The sequence below is a fragment of the Emydura macquarii genome, unplaced genomic scaffold (genome assembly GCF_026122565.2).
Source record: "Emydura macquarii macquarii isolate MOO-44397 ecotype Brisbane River unplaced genomic scaffold, CSIRO-AGI_Emac_v2 contig_3530, whole genome shotgun sequence".
Classification (NCBI taxonomy): Eukaryota; Metazoa; Chordata; order Testudines; family Chelidae; genus Emydura; species Emydura macquarii.
The window spans coordinates 10,290,461-10,311,596 of NW_027133667.1; the positions used below are offsets into that span (position 1 = coordinate 10,290,461).

General features: G+C 43.9%; 1 protein-coding gene across 1 annotated transcript in view; it reads right to left on the reverse strand.

Annotated features, from left to right (window-relative positions):
* The window catches only part of CACNA2D4 (calcium voltage-gated channel auxiliary subunit alpha2delta 4), a 165,368-nt gene that overhangs the window by 121,855 nt on the left and 22,377 nt on the right, over positions 1-21,136 (reverse strand). Inside the window, exons 6-12 of the mRNA XM_067536119.1 lie at positions 17,736-17,867; positions 13,548-13,608; positions 12,618-12,768; positions 10,994-11,068; positions 9,841-9,930; positions 2,587-2,700; positions 134-212 (exon numbers count right to left, since the gene is read on the reverse strand). Coding sequence (XP_067392220.1) covers positions 134-212; positions 2,587-2,700; positions 9,841-9,930; positions 10,994-11,068; positions 12,618-12,768; positions 13,548-13,608; positions 17,736-17,867 — 702 coding nt within the window. The remainder of the gene's footprint in view (positions 1-133; positions 213-2,586; positions 2,701-9,840; positions 9,931-10,993; positions 11,069-12,617; positions 12,769-13,547; positions 13,609-17,735; positions 17,868-21,136) is intronic.

A 21,136-nucleotide genomic window follows, 5' to 3' on the forward strand; every position in this document is an offset into this window, starting at 1 on the left:
TGAAAGTCTCCCATCCAAGTGCTAACTAGGCCCAAACTTTAGTGTGTAAGCTCTAAAGAGATCTCAGTTCCAGAGTGCATGATTGCAGTATGCGTGTGATGTGCATAGTGGGCTAATTGTTCACATACAGCACCTTTGTTGTTGCAAGCTATCCATTTCACATTTTTTGCAAAAGTGACTTCCCTTCCAATGAGATAAGTGAAGACCCGGACCTGTGCAATAAGAATGCAGATGTAAGAATTATGCAGAATCATCTCTCATTTGCAAGGGTGCCGAGTCAATCCAAGGAGGTGTAGCATGCTACCAAATCAGAATGGTAGTAGTGTGACACCTATGCTGCAGAAGTATAAATGACTACACTGCAGGACAGTGGAGAATCAGGGCCCTTGCCTTTACACAGATATATGATTCTCTTGTTCCATTTAAGTCTTGTATTTTATGTGCTAGAACCTCATTATCAAATCACAATTAACACAGCCAGTCAAGTAGCAATACATGGAGGAACAGAGGGTGATCATTTGGAGAGGAGAACTCTTAAACACCAAGCTGGTATACACTGGATGTGTTTTGGGAGCAGCTGGGGGGAGAACGTTAGAGTAACAAGCCGGAAGCAAGAACTGTGTTTGATTTTGCAGTAGCAGCCAAGCCAGGCTTTTCAGATCTGCATGCAGATAGCTTCACCATTCACAGAAATTCTTTAACTATGAAAATATTTAACCACATAAATCACTTAACAGGACACTATCAGGTTAAAATTCATCTGTTTTTAGAGTGTTCTCATACATGTGACCAATTACAATTTAGTTTATTCAAAATGAAACAATATTAAAAATTAAATTTGCTATTTGCTCTTTCTGCTGTTTGTTTCCCTTGAGCATTCCCTCCATTTGGACAAGGAAAACAAACGAGTTACTTTGGTTTAGAATCAGTTTTTAGTCTTTTTCAGTGCCAGGTCCTTATTCACTAGCACAAGGCTGTAATGGCTAAGTTGCAAATTGAGCTGGTTGGGAAAATTTCGACAAGACAGTTTTTTGGTTTTTTTTGTCAGAAAATGCCAATTAGTTGATACTAAAACTTTTCATGGGAATGTTCCAGTTTCAATGAACTTTCCTCAAGAAAGGTTTCTCAGATTCTCTGGGACACTCAGATACAAGTCCCTGCCTGAACCAGGCAGAGCAAGGACTACAAACCTGGGTCTCCTACATCCCAGGTGAGTGCCCTAGCCACCAGACTATTGGCTATTCTGCGGCGGGGCGGTTTCTGTCCATCTCTTTTTTCTTATCCCATTGCATAACAGGACAATATCTGAAATCTCAAAAATGTCCATAGGACAGGAAAAACCCAACATCTTCCACCTAGTTCTATTGCAAATACTTCATAGAGATGTTCATTTATTTGTTTAATAAAACATGTTTCAGTTTGGGAGTTGGTGGAGTTCTGTATTTGTTGGTGGTGATGGTCTGTGGGTTTTTTGTTTTTGTAAACAAGAAGAGTGTTTCTACTGTCGTCAGCTTTTCAAAAAGCTTTTCTAAAAACAACTCCCCCTCACTATTTGGGCCAAACTTGACTTGACAGTGTCTTTAAAATTAGAGCACCTTTATAATCCCGCTCGTGTTGCCAACTCCACATAGCAGGAAGTCATCAGAGAAACCCTGAAAAGTCCCTAGATGTCACTATTTAAGCTTTCAAAATGTGTCAGAAACCTTTGACTTTGCCCAGGTTTTCCTGGTCTCATGGATGGTCACTTAGAGCAGCTGTCAGTGGGTGGCCAGGAAGGTAACCTATATGAGGAAACATTTCAGACAGCTGCAGTAAGAAGTATCCATCTCACCTGAGGGGAATATCTCTCCCCTGAATGAGTGAGTGGAGCTCAGGGGCAATATTTGAGTGAGGGAGTCTCTACCCCATGGTGTGCCGGGTGAGCCAGGGCAGGGTCTGTGGGAGGGGCAGGGCAAGGTCCGTGTGAGAGAGTCTCCCCCCAGTAAGGAGCAGGGACAGGGTCTCTGAGGGAGTATCCCAGGGAAAGGGGCTGGATGCACTCACTGGAAGGCCATGCCCACAAGGCGCTGGTTCTCCCAGTGCTTGGGAGGTGGCAGCTGAGTCTGGCGGTGCACCCAGTCAATTTGCCCCACGCCAACAGCCTTGCCAGGTATGACTGGGAGAAGGCTGAGCTGTTCACCCGCTGGAGTGTGCGGCGACTCCAGGCCAGGCTGCATCAGCGGTTCAAAGTCTCTGCTGCTCGACACCTGCTGCTGCTCAGGACTCCCACAGCTTAGCAGGTTTGCTCTCGCTGGTCTGGAGACCACCATGCCCCACTCAGGGCTGAGAGCCGCCAGCAGGATCGTGTAGTTAGAAGAGCATGGAATAAATTTTATTATGATTTTGTGACTATATAAACTGGTGACTTCTTTCTCTGAGTATCACTGTAATTGGCCATGAAAGTCACACTGTTTGCTTTCATACTTATTTCTTCGCTAGGGAAACCAAAAAGTAGCTACATCTACCAACAAAATCGCTAAGTTGGCTCCATGCCAGGATGGTCACTTTCCTCTCCCTCCCCTTTTATTCATCCCTTTTGAGACAAACCTTACGATCAGGCCAGTTGTACTTTTCAAACACAGATTCGTAATCCTCCACTGCTCCATCTGTGATCAGCATGATGGCTTGGTTACACAAGCCTCCTTGCCCAGCCTCTCTGAACTAGAAATGGAGAGGAACAGCAGCATTAGTATTCTCAGCATTGCCCTCATTTTTATTGCTGTACATTTATTTGTAACAGGCCAAATCCTGAGTTCCTTACTGAATTCTTACCCCGGCAAAACTCACTGTGACTTCATAGGGCGTTTTTGCCAAGTGAGGACTGAGTTCTGGTGCTCTCTCTATTTTTTATTTACTCAGCATCTATCACTAGGCTGTACCCAGGTGCTTTACAACGGTTGTTCTCAACCTTTCCAGACTGTTGTACCCCTTTCAGAAGTCTGATTTGTCTTGTGTACTCCAAGTTTCATCTCAGTTAAAAACTATTTGCTTACAAAATCAGACATAAAAATACAAAAGTGTCACAGCACCCTGTTACTGAAAATTGCTTATTTTTTCATTTTTACCATATAATTATAAAATAAATTGACTGGAATATAAATATTGTACTTACATTTCAGTGTATAACATATAGAGCAGTATAAACAAGTCATTGTCTATAAAATTTTAGTTTGTACGGACTTCACTAGTGTTTTTTATGTAGCCTATTGTAAAACTAGGCAAAGATCTAGATGAGTTGATATACCCCCCTGGAAGACCTTTGTGTACCCCCAAGATACGCATACCCCTGGTTGAGAAACACTGCTTTACAAAAGTTAAAATAACAAGAAAAAAAGAGTGCTGGGCACCATGGGCCTTATTCCCTCCGTGTTGTCATGTATGCTTGTAATACACAAGCGTCGAGTGGGTGATGTGTGGTAGCAATTAGCATTCACTTTGTACAGCTCCAAATGTGTACAAAAGGTGCAAGCTAGTGGACAATCAGGCTCAGTGTCTCAGACAAAGCCAATCACTCCACCAAAGGACAAAAGAAACAGAAGAGAAGGTAAACAAGGACAAAATAGTCAAAGGTGAACCAAATGGAAAGGCCATAAACTGAGCATAGCAGAGGACCTGGTGTGTGTCAATAAGTGATATTTAATATGGAGTATAATTATGCTAAGTCTGAGATAAGGAAGTCTACAAGCTATATTTCCAAAGGCAGACAAAGAGATATGGAGTGGGTGTCCCCAAAGGACAGGCTGGGAAACTGCCTGCTTAGCCAGGAAGATAAACTTTTGAAAGCTGGTTAACTATTGTGTTCTACCTAGTTGTGGTTGGGGGGCAATCTAGTGTGATAATAAGACAAAGCCAAAAGATAAACAGTTTTCGTGAGAGACACTGGATGTAATAACGAACTCTGAAAAACCCTTTTAACCATCAAAGCACTCGACCCACAGCCACAATTTGAAAAACAGTCTTGAGAGGCTTCTCTATATTAGGAAACAGGTCGAGGTTATGTTAGAGTTAGCAAATATGGACTTACCCTCAAGTGTTTTTCCCTAACGAAGACAAACCCTAAAAGGAAAAACCCAGGAAGACAAGGGAGGGGAATGAATTGCTGGCAACTGGCCTCTGATGAAAGAAAGTTGGGGAGTGGGACATTCCTGTCTAGGAATGTAATGTATTTCCTTCAGTTGTTCTGTGACTAAGACGAGAGCTCCTTATCTGGTGTATTTTATGAGAAGTTGAAATCTAGATATAGGTTCTTCACGTTATTTCTTTTTGATTTGCTACAATTTTCTTTCTATTTTCAATACAATGTTTTAGGCTGGTTTGGGTAGTTTCTCTCAGGCTGTACTTGTGGTCCATAATCTCTAAAGGTTGCTCCACACACCGTTTTGTACCAATGTAACTACATTTGTTTAGAAACCGATACAGTCAATTCCCCTAGTATGGATGCAGTTATACTGGTCTGAAAGCGCCTATACTGGTAGACCTTAGTTTTGTCTATTCAGGAGACTAGCTATACCAATACAAACAATCTGCATCTGCACTAGGGAGGTTTTACTTCTTTAACTATACCAATACAGCTAGAGTGTACAAAAACTGTGAGTAGACCAGCCTGTAGTAGAGCAAAGAAAGGGGAAAGGATGTTTGATATTCTAACTTCACTCTGAGATCTCAGTCTAAAGGGCACAAGTGTCTTCTCACATCAGGTGTTTTGTAAGGAGCAGTGGGCAGACGAACACAAAAAACAAGCATAAGGACTAAAGGGGAAATGTGTATTGAAGGGGCTGGGGGGCAAGATTATAGGTGACACTGAGCTCTAAGATAGCTATAGAGAGATTTTGGCAAATGTCCTCAGGACAATGACCACTTCTCCAGCTATGTCCCTCCAAGGCAAATGGAGTCAAGACAATTAATAATTTGATATAGTATCAGCAAGACTTTGAATTTAATCTGTTGATTATCAGCAACCAGTGCAGACTGCAGGAGCTTTACCTACATCAAGGAGTAAAAATGAACAGCTACTTGGCTGCAATTTCTTGATCAATTTCAAGGAGCTCCTCCTCCTCTTACAAATACACCATTGTTACGATTGTAGCAATGGAAGGTCTGACCATTGAGAAGGTTACACAAGCTCATATAGATCAAAAATGTAAAGGGAGGAAGACATGATAGCCAGCGCTGGATTTCCAATTAAGCACAGGAGGCACGTGCCTAGGGGTGCTGGTATTCTAAGATGGAGCCTAAACAGTGGTGGATTACTGCACAGGCCAATGGGGCCCCTCCCCAGTGACCCCAGCCAATTAGGGGTCCCCACACAAGTGCCGGAACTCAGGCCCCACCCCATGTTCCTCCTCTTCTTCCTGCAGCCCCATCCCCTGGCCAGGCCGGAAGCCAGAGTCCAGGGGTAGGCATATTCCCCCCACCTAGAGCTTACTGAGCAGGTCGCCCCAGCCCCTCTTGTACAGGAGCATTTTAGCAATCAGCCAGGTGTCTAAGCTACTGCCAATTATTGGGATGGACTATCAATTATCTGCTTGCTACTTTTAGCCATTTTCAGGCCTTTGCAGGAACTTAGCATAAAACTAGGCAAACTGGGAGAGGGGGTAGTAGACAGTGAACATATGACGTGAGCCTGACTCTCTCTCTGAATATGCTGGGACAGATGTCTGTGAAAAACAGGAAGTCTGGATATATTTTAAAACTGGAGCTATGGGGAAATTATTGCTAGACTAGTAGCTAAAAACTGCTTGCTTAACCATTTTTGAGTGACATCTGTCATTTTTGCTTCTGCCCAGTGATTGATCTGTTTGATCAGCTATGTAACATTTTTCTTGATTGACGTGTCTCTGTAACTTTTGGGGTGTAAGAGGGAGCTAGCAAGTCTAAGTCAGTGGATCACTTCGTGGACACATTGAAAGATCTCCAAGTGCAGATGGAAGGCTTGGCCATCTGGAAATCTGTGACTGATTCATTCAAAGACTGCTCAAAGACTGCCGTTTGGGGGTAATATTAAGTTTTGGGGTACTCTAATCACCTGTTGGTTTGTGTTGCTTAAGACTGATAAGTGGAGACAGTGGTGAAGATAATTCCAAAGGGGATTGCTGGGCACTATAGAAGTAAAGTTTTTAAATCATAAGCATTTGGTTCTAAGTCGTCTTTTGCTTGCCATATAACAGGCAGATAGACTGTGTTTCCTTGGTGTATGACCTGATACTGACTTGCAGAGACTAAAAGTTACTGGGTTAAGGAACCCTGGGTAACACTCTCCCCGTGTGGAGCTGACCCGGACAGTACCTCTCTCCCATCGCCCGCCCCACAGTGCAGAAAACACAAAGGTCAGTTGTAGGCAGGGGGGCACTGACGATGCTGTACCTAGCGGTGTGAAAGGTGTAAATCTGGCCCTGAGGATAGCTCTGTATTAGAGATAAATGAGAGGCAAGCAACTGCATGAAACACAGCATGTGTAGGAGACTAAGGTTGACTCAGGCGGTATCACACATGATGTAATGGCGTTAAAATAAAGCAGCAATGTCCAATGGAATTAAAGCTAGAGAGGCGAAAGAACTAGCAAAGGTGTATCTGGTGCACCAGCAATGATGCTTGAGACCTAACAGAGAACAAATGAGATCTCAAAAGAATCAACATAAACCGGTTTTCAAAGGAGGACGGAAAACTGATCAGTAAGTTGAGCTTCAATAGCTGGCAAATTATTAGAACGATTAATAATACAGTTAATTTGTGAGCACCAAGAAACACAAACAATCAGAAACAAATCACAGGTTACTTGCTGAATGAAATGCAATGGACACAGCATACCATAACTTCAGTAACTTATTTAATATCTTGTCGTGATATTTAGCTAGAGAATGTGGAGGAATGTGGCTGAAATAGAGAAATATGATAGATACACTGATAAACTGACCACGGAAGGCCAAATTCAGACAAATGCAAGTTTGCTATCTTCTGTATGCAGGTGTAACTCCCAGGAAAGTTTCTGAGTCAAATTCAATTATGAAATAAACAGTGGAGCAAACTGCAAAGAAGAGGTAACATGCATTGATTTGGCATTCAGTGGAAGATGTTCTGATTTAGTTACACTGGTATAAAGGCAGAAGAATACCTTTGAGAATACCGTGCCTGTCTGGCCTATAGTGGGGAAAGTCTTCCCTAGTGTTCAGAGCAGCGAGTGGAGTTAGGATCATGGCCAGAAGTCACATCAAAGATCAAGCCAGAGTCAGCAACTTGGGTCACGGTGAGGAACCAGGAACAAGGTGTGGTACCAGAAACAGGGAGCAAGACAAAGCAGCATGGACAAGGAGTAGGAATCTGGGAAGGAGGCCAGGACTTTGTCCCAGGGAGGTCTGGGCAGCTATAGGCCTATCAAGTAGCTGCTCAGACAAGGGGTGGGACAGGAACAGGAAGCTTTATACCCAGTGGAGTCCAATCAGCAGTTTGCTGCTAGTCATCTGACTTCTCTGTAGCCTCTGGTGGTGAGGTATTAGCGCAGTTCCCTCATCTCCCTTGGAGTATGGTGGCACAGAGGATAAAAGCTCTTGCTTAATAGACCTGGGTTTGAGACCCGAGGTGCCTGATTCTGCTGTCTCATGCTGGAGTAGAGCAGGAGTCACATAAATGAAATCCTGGTGTTACCTCCGATTTCCATGAGCATGAAATCAGCATCTGACCCACTGAGGGTAATTTGCACAACAGGGGTCAGATCCTCAGCTGGTGTAGGTCAGCACAGTCCTATTAAATTGAATGGAGTCACAACATTTTACACCTGCTGAGGTCCTTGGCCATATGGGCACAAAAAGGGGCATGAAATAGAAGGGAATGGGATAAAGCAGACTCCCTCCCACTAACTAACATTGTACCATGCTCAATATTTCCACACCCAGCTCTGTAAATGATCACTAGAGATGTATTCCCACCTAATGGTTTTAGGAGTAAATCACTGCTGCTTCCCTTATCCTTTAGATCATCATCTTCCCATAAAGCATCATCTTGTAATTGCCATTGTATCATCATCTGAATGACAACACCAGATTACCATTTTCACACAACAGCTACAATCACAATTAGCTCCAGTACCACCACCACATCATCTCAGCTACTGCCAATACCATCACTGGGCAGGATTCTGACCACACTTGTGCTATAGAGTAAATCAGGAACAGCTCCACTAAAGCCAATGGAGTTACGCTGGTGTAAAAGTAGTATGAATGGAAAATCAGGCCAAATATGTCAATACCTCTAGCAAGGTACAGTTAACATTAATAACACCATATTGTTAGCATCATTTTTATCATCACCAAGAGTGTCAGTATCCTTTGTAGTACTACAGGCCTGCAGGCGAGGTTAGAAGAGTGGGTTACACCGGGATCTGGTACTCTTCTTTATTTCTTTTCTTTTTTTTTTTTAATTTCCTTCAGCAATCCTTAAGGAACAAAGCTGAGTCATGCTTTTGTGTCACGACTATTGAGGTCCCAGTTGCTCACATAATGTGATGAATCCTACATGATTGACATGGGCATAGTAGGTGATTGGAATTCCTTGGATGAGTGTTGCTGTTTTATTTTACATGTACAATGAATCATTGTATTGGTATTTGGAAAATTAAACACAAAAATAAACTGAAGTAAAAAACAGTCTAATACCTTAATCATAATGACATTTACCGTTGCTCACTAATACCCTTCATTATCAGAATTATTGCCATCATCTTGTCATTTATATGATCATCGCTGTAGTGGCGGTTTATGTCAGTACAACCAGCATCATATCACCAGTATCATTATATTCATTCTAAACACTACCACACTCACAGCTATTGAAATCACAATCACCACTACTAGCTTCTTCAATGTAACCCTCAGTATCACAATCAGCACTGTGAGCTTCTGTATGCTATTTGATATGATCATGGGTTCAATATCACAATGGGCCTGATTCTGAGTGTGCTTTCACTGGTTTAACTCCACTGACTTCAGTAGTGTTACTCCTGATTAACACTGGTGTACATAGATCTGAATTAGGTCCCATTAGTCTCCCAGACAACATGAGATGTGACAACAGGAGAAAATAAGGATGAGATTTTCAAAAACACTTAGAGTTGGCCTAACTCTCTTCCCATTTCAGTCACAGAGGGATTTTTACCAGAGTAACTGAATTTGGCCCATTGAATACAGTCAGTTTAATTATATTATTTCAAGCCTTTTTATTAAACAGCTCACTCTCTCTGTCCCCCCTCTCCCTCCTCCTGTCACTTGGCTAGCAGTCAATCAATCATTCACTTTCAGGCACTGATGAATTGGCACAGCACTGAAATATGAAAGAAGAGGGTCTGATTAAATTGAATGAATTGAGCATCAGCACCGGACATAATTGTGGACATTTCAAGGCCCTGATCTATGCGGTCACCTTTCCCTGTGGAAGCTGCAGGGCCTATTTATAGCAAATGGCTCTATGCTATGTCAGCTATCCACTTTCCTTTGTCATGGCAATTCCATCTTTATTACTAGCCTCATCAAGAGCAATAACTGGTTTGAGCATTTTAAATAAATTAACAAACAAATAGCTCTCTAAAGTTAGATTGCCCAAGTTCATCATCATCACCACCGTCCATGTCATAGCCATAGCCAGCATGCTCATCAGCAGCTTTTGGCCCTGTCATAAAATGTTCATGTCACTGCACGAGGAGAATTCCCCTCCGACACGATGTCAGCTGTAGAATGCCATGGGACGCTGGGAAGAAGGGTGGGGGGAGGAGTGAGCATGCTTTCTAACACCCTTGACACAAAAAGCTCTTACCTCCCTCAGGACTTTGAAGGATTCCAGCAGGGCTTTATTCACAGTCCCCACTCCTTTTGCCTGCAGTTCATCCACCAACTGCTTAAAGTGCTAGTAAGAAGTGAGAAACACGCAGCAGATATGAGATGTGGACAGAAGGAAGGCAGAACTCTCAGGGCAGGGGACAGAATGGTAACACAGGGACAAAGAAACACTGTATTTCATGGCATAAGACTACTCAAGATGGCTGGGCAATCTGCCGCTATGGCGGATGCTGATGCAAAAGTGAATAGGCTACTCCAATAACAGTTCCATCACAGGGCACTCATGTTCACATATGTGCTGTACTATAGGCTGCTGCACAGCATGTTCATAAATAACTGCCAGAAATAGCAGCCACCTCTCTTCGAAGATTTATCCTTTGCTGAGGGTGAACAACAGTTGAATTTGGGAAGAAATGTGCAGGGATAATGTTAATTGTGAACTATAGGGACAATGTGAGTATGAGCCACCTCCATAAGACTGAGAAAGAGCGAGAAACAAGGAAGATGTAATCAGCGCTAAAAATACACCTCAGCCAGGAGGGAGGTGCATCTTGTAGCAGTCAGAGGCACAATGATCACCTCAGGGCTGCAGCTGCTCATCACTCACAGATCAGAAAAGCAGCTATCCGAAAAGCATGCTGGAAAAGTGCCCTATGAAAGGGTGAACCTCAACTGCAGAGTTTATTGATGACCAGACATTTACTGGGAAAGGGCTGAATTCTCACCTTTCCGAGGGCCAAGGATAAGGATGGAAGGTCTGAGATTTTAGAAATGGCCATGCCATGCTCTTGAGAGTTATGTGCTTTTGTTTCTTATGACAGGATGGGAAAGATTGTATGCTCTGGCTAGTTTGTACTGCTCCAGAGACGCAAATCATTTGTAAACATGGCTTAACCTGCCAGCTTCACTGAGTTTACACCTGCTTTGCATTCCCAGAGAGATGCAAAGCAGCCAGTGTGTTGCAGTGAATCTGGCTCTAGCTTTCAGAAATAAAAATCCACATGTTTTTGAGACATCAGCTGTTTCCTATCCTTGGAGTTTCCCACCAAAGCATCACAGTCCCATTAATCTAACTACAATAACTACAATAAGAGAGCTGTCCCAACAACACCTCTGAGTCTGGTACTCACCTCTCTGTTATCTCTGTCTGCTTGGACCAGGATGCCCTTAAAACAGGGTTCAACATAATGAACATAATCATTGTACTGAAAAGAGAACATTAAAAGACTAGGGTTAGTGGTAAAAGGAAACTCTTGAAAGTAAGATTCGTAAAAGGACATTTATATGGATAAAAACAGCATCTATTTTACAGTTACACGTTTTTATTTATCTCTTTATTTAGAATTTTATTGTGCCAATTTCATACTCTAGGCACATTACACTTCTAAAAATCCTGAGTTTTTAAGTAATACATTAAAAAAATTGTAGGTTGTTGCCAGATTAAATCTAGGCATACCTAGATGCAGGGTTAATACTCTATTATTAACAGAGTTCCAACAATCTTCTCCAGATGCTAATAGCTGTTAAATAGACTAACTTAACAGCATCACTTAAATTCACTTAAATTCTCAGGGTACAATACACAAAGGAACATATATTACATACATCTCTTTAAAAATCTAACATATAAAACTTTCCCAGCTTAGTATGATTTCCCTTTATTTCTGAATCAACAATGTTCACTTCTCCATCTATCCATCCAGGTTCTTATATGATTCCCATCAGTGGACTAGTTTAGCAACCTAAACAGATAACAATGAGCTTTCACTTCCTTCCCTACCAGCAGGGGTCAGGCCCAAGGATTTTGGTGTTTTGTTCCCTTAAATCTATAGGAATGCAGGTATGATTATGGGAAATCCTGGGCAAAGAGGTGGGGTTTGTATTTAGCTCTCAAAGGGAAGAGATTAGCACTCATTCTCTTTTTCTCTCTCTGCCATTGAGTTCCACAGTCCTGGTCCTATGCAAGTTCTGTCTTCTGTGGTCACAAGCCACACCTGTCTTGGTCTACTATCTTATTATTCCAATGGAATATAGCTGTCATGGTCACATAGAGGGAGAGATAGTCTTTTGGGTAGCCAGGCTTTGAAAATCAGGAGGGTGACCTTTTACTGGACTCTGTCTATGGGAAGCCAGTGCAGAGATTGGTGCATCAGGGTGATCCCAGCCAGAACATAAAGAAATTAATATCACTGTTCGTAAGAAAAGTGCTGTCTTTCTTGACCACAAGTAGTCAGGATTTTGCTTTTATATCTCACGCAAAAGATGGCAGCACAATACCTGCTAGCACCAGGCTGGAATATTACTGACTCAGAGGAAGACAGCCCCAAATCAAATCACCACCATCACTTCCTGAAGCACCAAGTGCTCCCATCCCTGTACCAACTCAATCCCTCTGGATTTAGTCTGTGCAATCTGAAAGGATCACTGATATAATTGCAGACTGAGTTCTTGTATCATTACTAAAGTTTTGTCTCAACAAGAAAAGAAACCAAACAAGGAAAAAGAATGAACTAGCTCTCACTGTCAATCGCAGGGTGAATGAGGAATTAGCATCTGCCCTGCTGGTCACTCACCAAAGTACTTGCAACTGACTTCTCATAGCTGATTTGTTTTTATTTCCCACTACCGTTTAGCTCTAGAGATAACTGCTGTAGTGATATTATTGTTATCCCTGTATGGTTTGCTTAGTGGGGCAGAAGGACAGGCATGACTCACAGGGTGAGTTGTTTTATATTTGGAATGGGCTACACTTACCGCAATAATATTGACAAAGTCATTTTCCCCCAAGGTGTCCAAAATGGTGATGATGGTGTGTTTGGCGATGGTCATCAGCAGACCCTTCATGCTCCCACTGATGTCCACCACGATTATAATGTCCTTGGGTGAGGTGGCTGCCTGGATGTACCTTTATAGGAATGGGAGAGTGGAGAAGCTGGTACAACGTAAGGAAGAATTCTAGGCATACCATTGGCCATATCAGGTCCTTGATATGATTCTAGACCCAAGATAACATGCAGGTCTGGGGCAGTTATCTGGCAATGTCAGGCTTGGGAATGTACCCTTTATCCCTTGCAGGATGTACCATTCATATAAATATGACTGGGCTGTCCTGCTGTCTAACAGTAGTGCTCTCCTGGACCTGGGTTCTTGTTTATTGGGGGTGGCAAAGACTGGGAGTGCTGCAGAGGGGATACGCTCAGACATAGCTGACAGAGGGAACTTGGTGTTATTTAACAGCCATCCCTGCTACTGAGATGACTGATTCAAAGCGTGGAATTGATGGACTCTGAACAGTCCCAACCCATTGGCTGCAGTGCCATACAGTGGAGTGGATAAAGAAGGGAGTCACTCACAGTGATTCCTTATGTGAGGTTAGATCCCCAGATGGAGGGAAAGGTGCTGGAAGGGGATGGACAACTCTCTCTAAACTGGTATGATACAATGTGAGTTGCATAAACACTAATTTATCTATCCCCTTTCTCTCCCAGGAGCAGTGTGCGACAGAAGCTCTGATTAGACTCCGCACTGGAGACACTGGACTGAGAAGACTACACTCACTATTCAGATCCCACATTAGGGAGGAGGTGGACAAAAATCAGGACCGGGGTAAATCAGAGTTTCAAAAGAAGAGGAAAAAAAGAGGGCGAGAGAGAAAGAAAAAGATGATGGGGCCTAATCTCTCACCAGCCTCGATTCCTGCAGTCGAAGGAGATGACTCCATTCTCATCTGGCATCCACTTTATCCCTGAACAGAGCAGCAAAAGGAGGACTCAATAGCTTAATCATACAGGAAAACAGGCTTCCACCCCCACTCAGCAGGCACCAGACATTCAATTACCCTTAGCTGAGACCTCACTATTTCAGTTCACAGGGTCATGTGACTCCCACAACCAAAAGCAGAGCTCCAGCAGTTATAGCAGCAGCCACATTGGATAAATACACACACAGCTTTCCTAACTTTGCACATTCCCTTGAATGTGTTGGTTAATTTCTACACAAACTGTAACTGGGCTGCACCCAGTGCTCCTGTGAACGCTTAAAATGGGAGGAGAGATGCATTTACTTTCATCTTTATACCATTATTACGCAGCTTTCTCCAATATCTGCAGTGTTGCTGATTCTTGTGATTTTTTTGTGAGTAACATGATTTTGGCTGAAGTTGAAGCTAGTTTGGCGAGGACATGAAAAACGCCAATCTCTAGCAGATGGAGGCCTCTGGTTGGCTGCTTGCCCTTATATGCCTGCCTCGTGGGGCTGAGCAACCAAATAGAGCTGCTACGGGAAGAGCTCTTCTCCCTTCCCCTCTCCTCAGCAACCCAAAGCCATCTCTCAGAAGGGGATAATGGAGCTAAACAGTTCAGCAGTTCAGAGTGGCCCACTCTCTCCCCTCAACCTGAAAGCCCCCCCCCCCCCCCACTGCAGCATCTACCCCCCAAACATGGGAGGGGGGGGTGAAGAACCCCAGAAGGAGCAGAGCAGCACTGGACCAGGACAGAGTTAATTGCTGGGCAGTTTGGGGGTGAGAGTTCCTTCTCCTTACCCAATACATATGGGAAAGTGGGCAGCACTGATTGTGTGTGTCTCTCTCTCTCTCTCTCACACACACACACACACACACACACACACACACACACACACACACACACACACACACACACACACACACACACACACACACACACACACACACACACACACACACACACACACACACACACACACACACACACACACTGGTGGGCAGGGGAAGTTCAAACAAATCAAAAGACAGATCAAACACACAATATAATCTTTTAGGAAAAAAACCAGATTTTTTTGGCCACACTCATGATTTTTGGGGGTCTGACTGATGATATTTGATCTCTTGCGGTTGGCAATATTGTATCTTTTTTCCTACAGACTGGCTGAGAACCTTAAAAAGTAGATGGAGAGATCAGAATGTGGCCCAGATTGAGTACTAAAGGCTTTATCATGGCTTTATGAGGGCAGACTACACTACAGCATGCAGTCTGACTGAAGAGCATACAGGCAAGCAGAATACCTTTGGTGTGACAGGTGCAACACACTGGCTGTGTTGTTTCCCTGTATGGTAGCTAGTGGCTAGAGAATAAGAGTCTTCTACTGCCACCAATGTTACTCTTTTAGTTCAAGTGGTAGAATAATGTGCTTTTGGTGCACACCATCCCACTTCAATCAGCTCAGGCTATCTGTGGTGTGTTGGTTATTTCCAAGTTGTCTCCCTTTTGGGGAATCCAACCCCAGTCCCATATGTAATCCATACTTAACATTTTACAGTGGAAGGCAGTGATCCCCTTCTCTCTACGCTTCCCAGAATCAATGTATCAATGTGTTCCCTTCCCTGGCATATTTATAGACTCATACGCTTTAAGGTCAGAAGGGACCACATTATGATCATCTAGTCGGACTTCCTGCACAATGCAGGCCACAGAACCTCACCCACCCATTCCTGTAATAGACCTCTAACCTATGACTGAGTTACTGAAGTCTTCAAATAATGGTTTAAGCCCTTCAAGATACAGAGAACTCATAGTGACCAGTGCACCATGCTGCAGAGGAAGGCGAAAACCCCCAGGGTCTCTGCCAATCTGCCCTGGGGGAAAATTCCTTCCTGACCCCAAATATGGTGATCAGCTAAACCCTGAGCATGTGGGCAAGACTCACCAGCCACATACCCAAAAGAATTCTCTGTACCTCAGAACCGACCCCATCTAACATCCCATCACAGGCCACTGGGCATATTTACTGCTAGTAGTCAGAGATCTAATTGCCAAATTATGGAGGGGATGGTATGATGGGACAACCTAAACTGATCAGTCTTGAAGCTAGATTTTTTGCCCTCACTGCTCCCCTTAGAAGGTTGTTCCAGAACTTCATCCTCTGATGGTTAGAAACTTTAATCTAATTTCAAGTTTAAACTTCCTGATGGCCAGTTTATATCTATTTGTTTTTGTGTCCGCATTGGTGCTAAACTTAAGTAATTCCTCTCCCTCCCTGGTATTTCTCTCTCTGATGTATTTATGGAGAGCAATCATATCCCTCTGAGCCTTCTTTTGTTAGGCTAAACAAGACAAGTTCTTTGGGCCTCCTCTCATAAGACAAGTTTTCCATTCCTAGTAGCCCTTCTCTGCACCTGTTCCAGTTTGAATTCATCTTTTTTAAACATGGGAGACCAGAATTGCACACAGTATTCCAGATGACGTCTCACCAGTGCCTTGTATAATGGTACTAACACCTCCCTTTCTCTACTGGAAATACCTCACCTGATGCATTTTAGGACCGCATTAGCTTTTTTTCATGGCCACATCACATTGATGGCTCATAGTCATCCTGTGATCAACCAATATGCCCAGGTCCTTCTCCTCGGTCACTTCCAACTGACAGCTTATAGCAAAAATTCTTGGTATTAGTCCCTAAATGCAGGACACCTTGCACTTTTCACTTAAATTTCATCCTATTTCTATTACTCCAGTTTACAAGGTCATCCATTCTTGTATGATATCCTGGCCCTTCTTTGTATTAGCAATACCTCCCAACTTTGTGTCATCCACAAACTTTATTAGCACACTCCCACTTTTCGTGCCAAGGTCAGTAATAAAAAGCTTAAATAAGATTGGTCTCAAGACCGATCCCTGAGGAACTCCACTAGTAACCTTTCAGTATGACCAATTGTAGTCTCCCCTTTAACCAGTTCCTTATCCACTTTTCAATTTTAATATTAATCCCCATCTTTTCGAATTTAACTAATAATTCCCCATGTGGAACTGTATCAAATGTCTTAATGAAATCTAAGTAAATTAGATCCACTATATTCCCTTTGTCTAAAAAATATTATAGTTTCAAAAAAGGAGATCAGATTGGTCAAGCACGATCTACCTTTTGTAAAACCATGCTGTATTTTGTCCCAATTACCACTAACCTCAATGTCCTTTTATTTTCTCTTTCAAAATTTTTTCCAGCACCTTGCATAATACGGAGGACAAACTAACAGGCCTGTAATTACCCGGCTCACCTTTTTTTCCTTTCTTAAAAATAGGAATTATGATAGCAATTCTCCAGTCATACGGTACAACCCCTGAGTTTACAGATTCATTAAAAATCCTTGCTAATGGGTTTGCAATTTCATGTACTAGTTCCTTTAATATTCTTGGATGGAGATTATCCGGGGCCCCCGATTTAGTCCCATCAAGCTGTTCGAGTTTGGCTTCTACCTCGGATGTGGTAATTCCTACCTCTATATCCTCATTCCCATTAGCCACCCTGCCATTATCCCTCAATAGCTCTTCATTAGCCTCATTAAAAACTGAAGCAAAGTATTTGTTTAGATATTAGGCCATGCCTAAATTATCCTTCACCTCCACTCCATCCTCAGTGCTTAGCAGTCCCATTTCTTCTTTCTTTGTTTTCTTTCTATTTATATGGCTATAGAACCTATCACTATTTTAATTCCCTTTGCAAAGTCCAACTCTACTTGGCTTTTGGCATTTCTCACTTTATCTCTACATGTTCTGACCTCCAGGAGGTAGCTTTCCTTGCTGATCCCACCCATCTTCCACTCCTTGTAGGCTTTTTGCTTTCTCTTAATCACCTGTCTGAGATGCTTACTCATCCAATTTGGTCTACAACTCTTGCCTATGAATTTTTTCCCCTTCCTTCTTCTATGAAGTCGTCACTACTCACCAATACCAAATCTAAAATAGCATTCCCTCTTGTTGGTTCAGCAACTATTCGGTGAAAGAACCTGTCAGCTGTCAGGTCCAGGAAAAACTGGGCCCTACTATTATTAATAGCACTTGTCCTCCAGTTTTGACCTCATTTTCAGACAAAGGGCTGGGAAGGTCTGAGCATCTTTACCTGGGTAAAGTCTGAAGAATCCTGTGGAGCTGCCAAAGTACTGCCAGGTCAGTGTTGGGTCTCTTTCAAAATTGTCCACAAAAATAGGATTCAAGGCTTCTGACATGTAAACTCCATTCAATATGGCAGGGTCTATGGGAAAAGGAGGAGCCAGGAAACATGAGTAGAGAGGAAGAAAGGGTGCAACAGGGGAAAAAAGCACAGTATAGAGGAGCATGGTGGGAACAAAGAGAAAGACCCAGAGAGTGTAGAGCCTGTACACATAGTGATTCTTCATGGTCTGAACACAATTACAACATGTATTCCTCATTATTGTCACTCCCTTCATGACAACAAATATCCTATTGAAACTAGCTTAAAAACAAACATTGCAAGAGGAATTTTCTTCACCATTCAAGCAAATCCTGGAATGTAAATCACCACTAGCAATCACAAGTTAACTCTGCTTAGTCACACATTTTCTTTCCTCTTCTGGAGTTTATCTGCCCAGGCTGATTACATCATGTTAGAATAGGATCTTGAGAGATTATGTTAATTAACACAATGTTAAATATAATGTAATGTTCAGTATAGACAGGGATTGCTGTGTTATCTCATCATACTAGCTGGCTGTGGTAGCTCAGCTAGCTGAAACAATATTAAACATGGCAGTCCCTTACAGTGAGTGTTTTATATTGTGCTAGTTACCAGGACTCCTCCAGTTATGTTCTAACACGATGCAATTACCCAGTGTAAACAAGACCCTAGATTTAAAAGTCCTCTCTCTTTCTCTTATTACTCTCTCTTTTTATATCTCATTCCTGGTATTTTTTCATTCCATTTCTCTCTCTCCTCTTCTCCCCCAAGGCCTGACCTCTGATTCCTGACTTGTGATCTCATCTACATCTGAAGATTTACATGAGACATCTGAGATGGACACGAGATAGGTTGTAGTGGTATCTAGTCCAGCACCATAGAGGATCAAGTGGAGCAGCAGCAACAGGATAACGGAAGCTTTGATCAAAACCCTCTTTCTGCAATAAAACCCTCCTAAACTTTTCAACTTTGCAATGGTGAATATAATTTCTAAATCTAACACTATAACAAATAACGACAGTGAAGCTTTAAAAGGGAATCATTGTAGGCCAAATAAATCATGGAAATCACAAGTGTTTGCAAATGAAGGGCTAGAATAGTGATACTCAGACTTCAGTGGTTCAGGAGCCAAATAAGCAATCAACATTACCCAAAAGAGCCACAGTCGTGTGAATTCACTATTTCATTTAATAAAATAATTATATGTAGTTCTCACAGCAAAATAACTGACCAACTATTATTATTTTATCGACTACAGTTGGCTAATAACATAGTAAAAGCATCCTGATTGGTGAAAACAGGGTTACTTACCAGTAACTGTTGTTCTTCGAGATGTGTTGCTCATATCCATTCCATTATAGGTGTGTGTGCGCCCTGTGCACAGATTCCCGGAACTTTTTTCCCTTAGCTAGCTCCGTAGGGTCGGCTCAGATGCCCCCTGGAGTACTGCGCTCATGCCGCGGTACATAGGGCGCCGCCAACCCTGCGGCCCCTCAGTCCCTTCTTTCTGCCGACTCCGACAGTGGGGACGGAGGGTGGGTGTGGAATGGATATGAGCAACACATCTCGAAGAACAACAGTTACTGGTAAGTAACCCTGTTTCTCTCTTCGACTGATTGCTCATATCCATTCCATTATAGGTGATTAAATAGCCATACCTTGGAGATGGGTAGGAGTCAATGGTGAGCTGCTCTCATCAGCACGGCTCTGCCGAATCCCGCATCCTCTCTCGCCTGCTGTACGATGGCGTAGTGGGACGTGAAGGTGTGGACCGATGACCAGGTCGCTGCTCTGCAGATGTCCTGCAGGGGCACTCCTCCCAGGAAGGCCGCAGATGAGGCCTGGGCTCTGGTTGAGTGTGCTGTCACAGCTCCTGGAAGCGGCACCTTCGCCTGCTCGTAGCAGGTTTTAATACAGGCAGTGATCCAGGTGGAGATGCGCTGGGTGGGGACAGGTGAGCCCTTCATCCGGTCCGCCACTGCCACGAACAACTGCATTGACTTCCGGAATGGCTTGGTCCGCTCGATGTAGAAGGTCAAGGCTCGTCTGACGTCCAGCGAGTGCCATCTCCACTCCTCCTCCGAACCGTGTGGTTTGGGAAAGAATACGGGGAGGAAGATATTCTGGGTATAGTGGAACTGAGACACCACCTAAGGCAGGAAGGCTGGGTGTGTCCTCAGTTGGACCTTATCTTTATAAAAGACCGTGTAGGGGGGCTCCGAGGTTAAAGCTCTGAGCTCGGAGACCCTCCTAGCCGATGTAATGGCCATCAGGAAGGCTACCTTCAAAGAGAGGATGAGCAGCAGGCATGTAGCCATGGGCTCAAAGGGGGGTCCTGTCAACATGGCGAGAACCAGGTTTGGATCCCAGGGAGGCACCGGGTCATGGACCTGGGAATACAGCCTCTCCACCCCTTTGAGGAACCTGACTGACATGGGGTGGGAGAACAGGGAACGCCCTTCCATCACCTGGTGAAAAGCTGAGATAGCTGCCAGGTGCACCTTCAGGGAAGCCAGTGCTAAATCCTGGAGCTTCAGGTGGAGCAGGTACTCCAAAATCACCTGTATGGGCGAGCCGGACGATGGGACACCCCAGGACTCTGCCCAACAGGTAAAACGCTTCCACTTGGCCCGGTACACAACCTGAGTGGAAGGTTTTCTGCTGCCCAGCAGAATCTGTTGGACCTGCGCTGAGCAGGCTCTCTCTCCCTCCGTCAGCCACAGAGTCTCCATGCCATCAGGAGGAGGGAGTCCAGGTCCGGGTGCAGCAGGCGACCCTGGTCCTGTGAGGACAGGTTGTAGCGCCTTGGGAGCGGGATCAGCATGTCGATGGACAGGTCGAACAGCATGCTGTACCAGTGCTGCAACGGCCAAGCTGGCGCGATCAGTATCATATCCGCTCTGTCCCTCTTGATTTTCAAGAGGACCTTGGGTAGGAGCGGAATGGGGGGAAACGCATATAAGAGTGTCCCCGTCCAGTCTAGAAGGAACGTGTCGGAGAGGGAGCCCGGCTCACGACCTCAGAGCGAGCGTAACCTCAGGCATTTCCTGTTCCAGGACGACGCAAACAGGTCCAGTTGGGGAACCCCCCACTTCCGGAAGATTGAAGTCACCACCTCCTGGTGAAGTGACCAGTCGTGGCGGGGTAAGAATGACCTGCTGAGGCGGTCCGCCTCGTCGTTCCTGACCCCTGGGAGGTGAGAGGCAGATATGTGAAAATTGTGCCTCATGACCAAGTCCCAAAGACGGGTAGCCTCCTGGCAAAGAGCCGAGGAGCACGCTCCACCCATCTGTTTATAAAAAACATGGCCACCGTGTTGTCTGTAA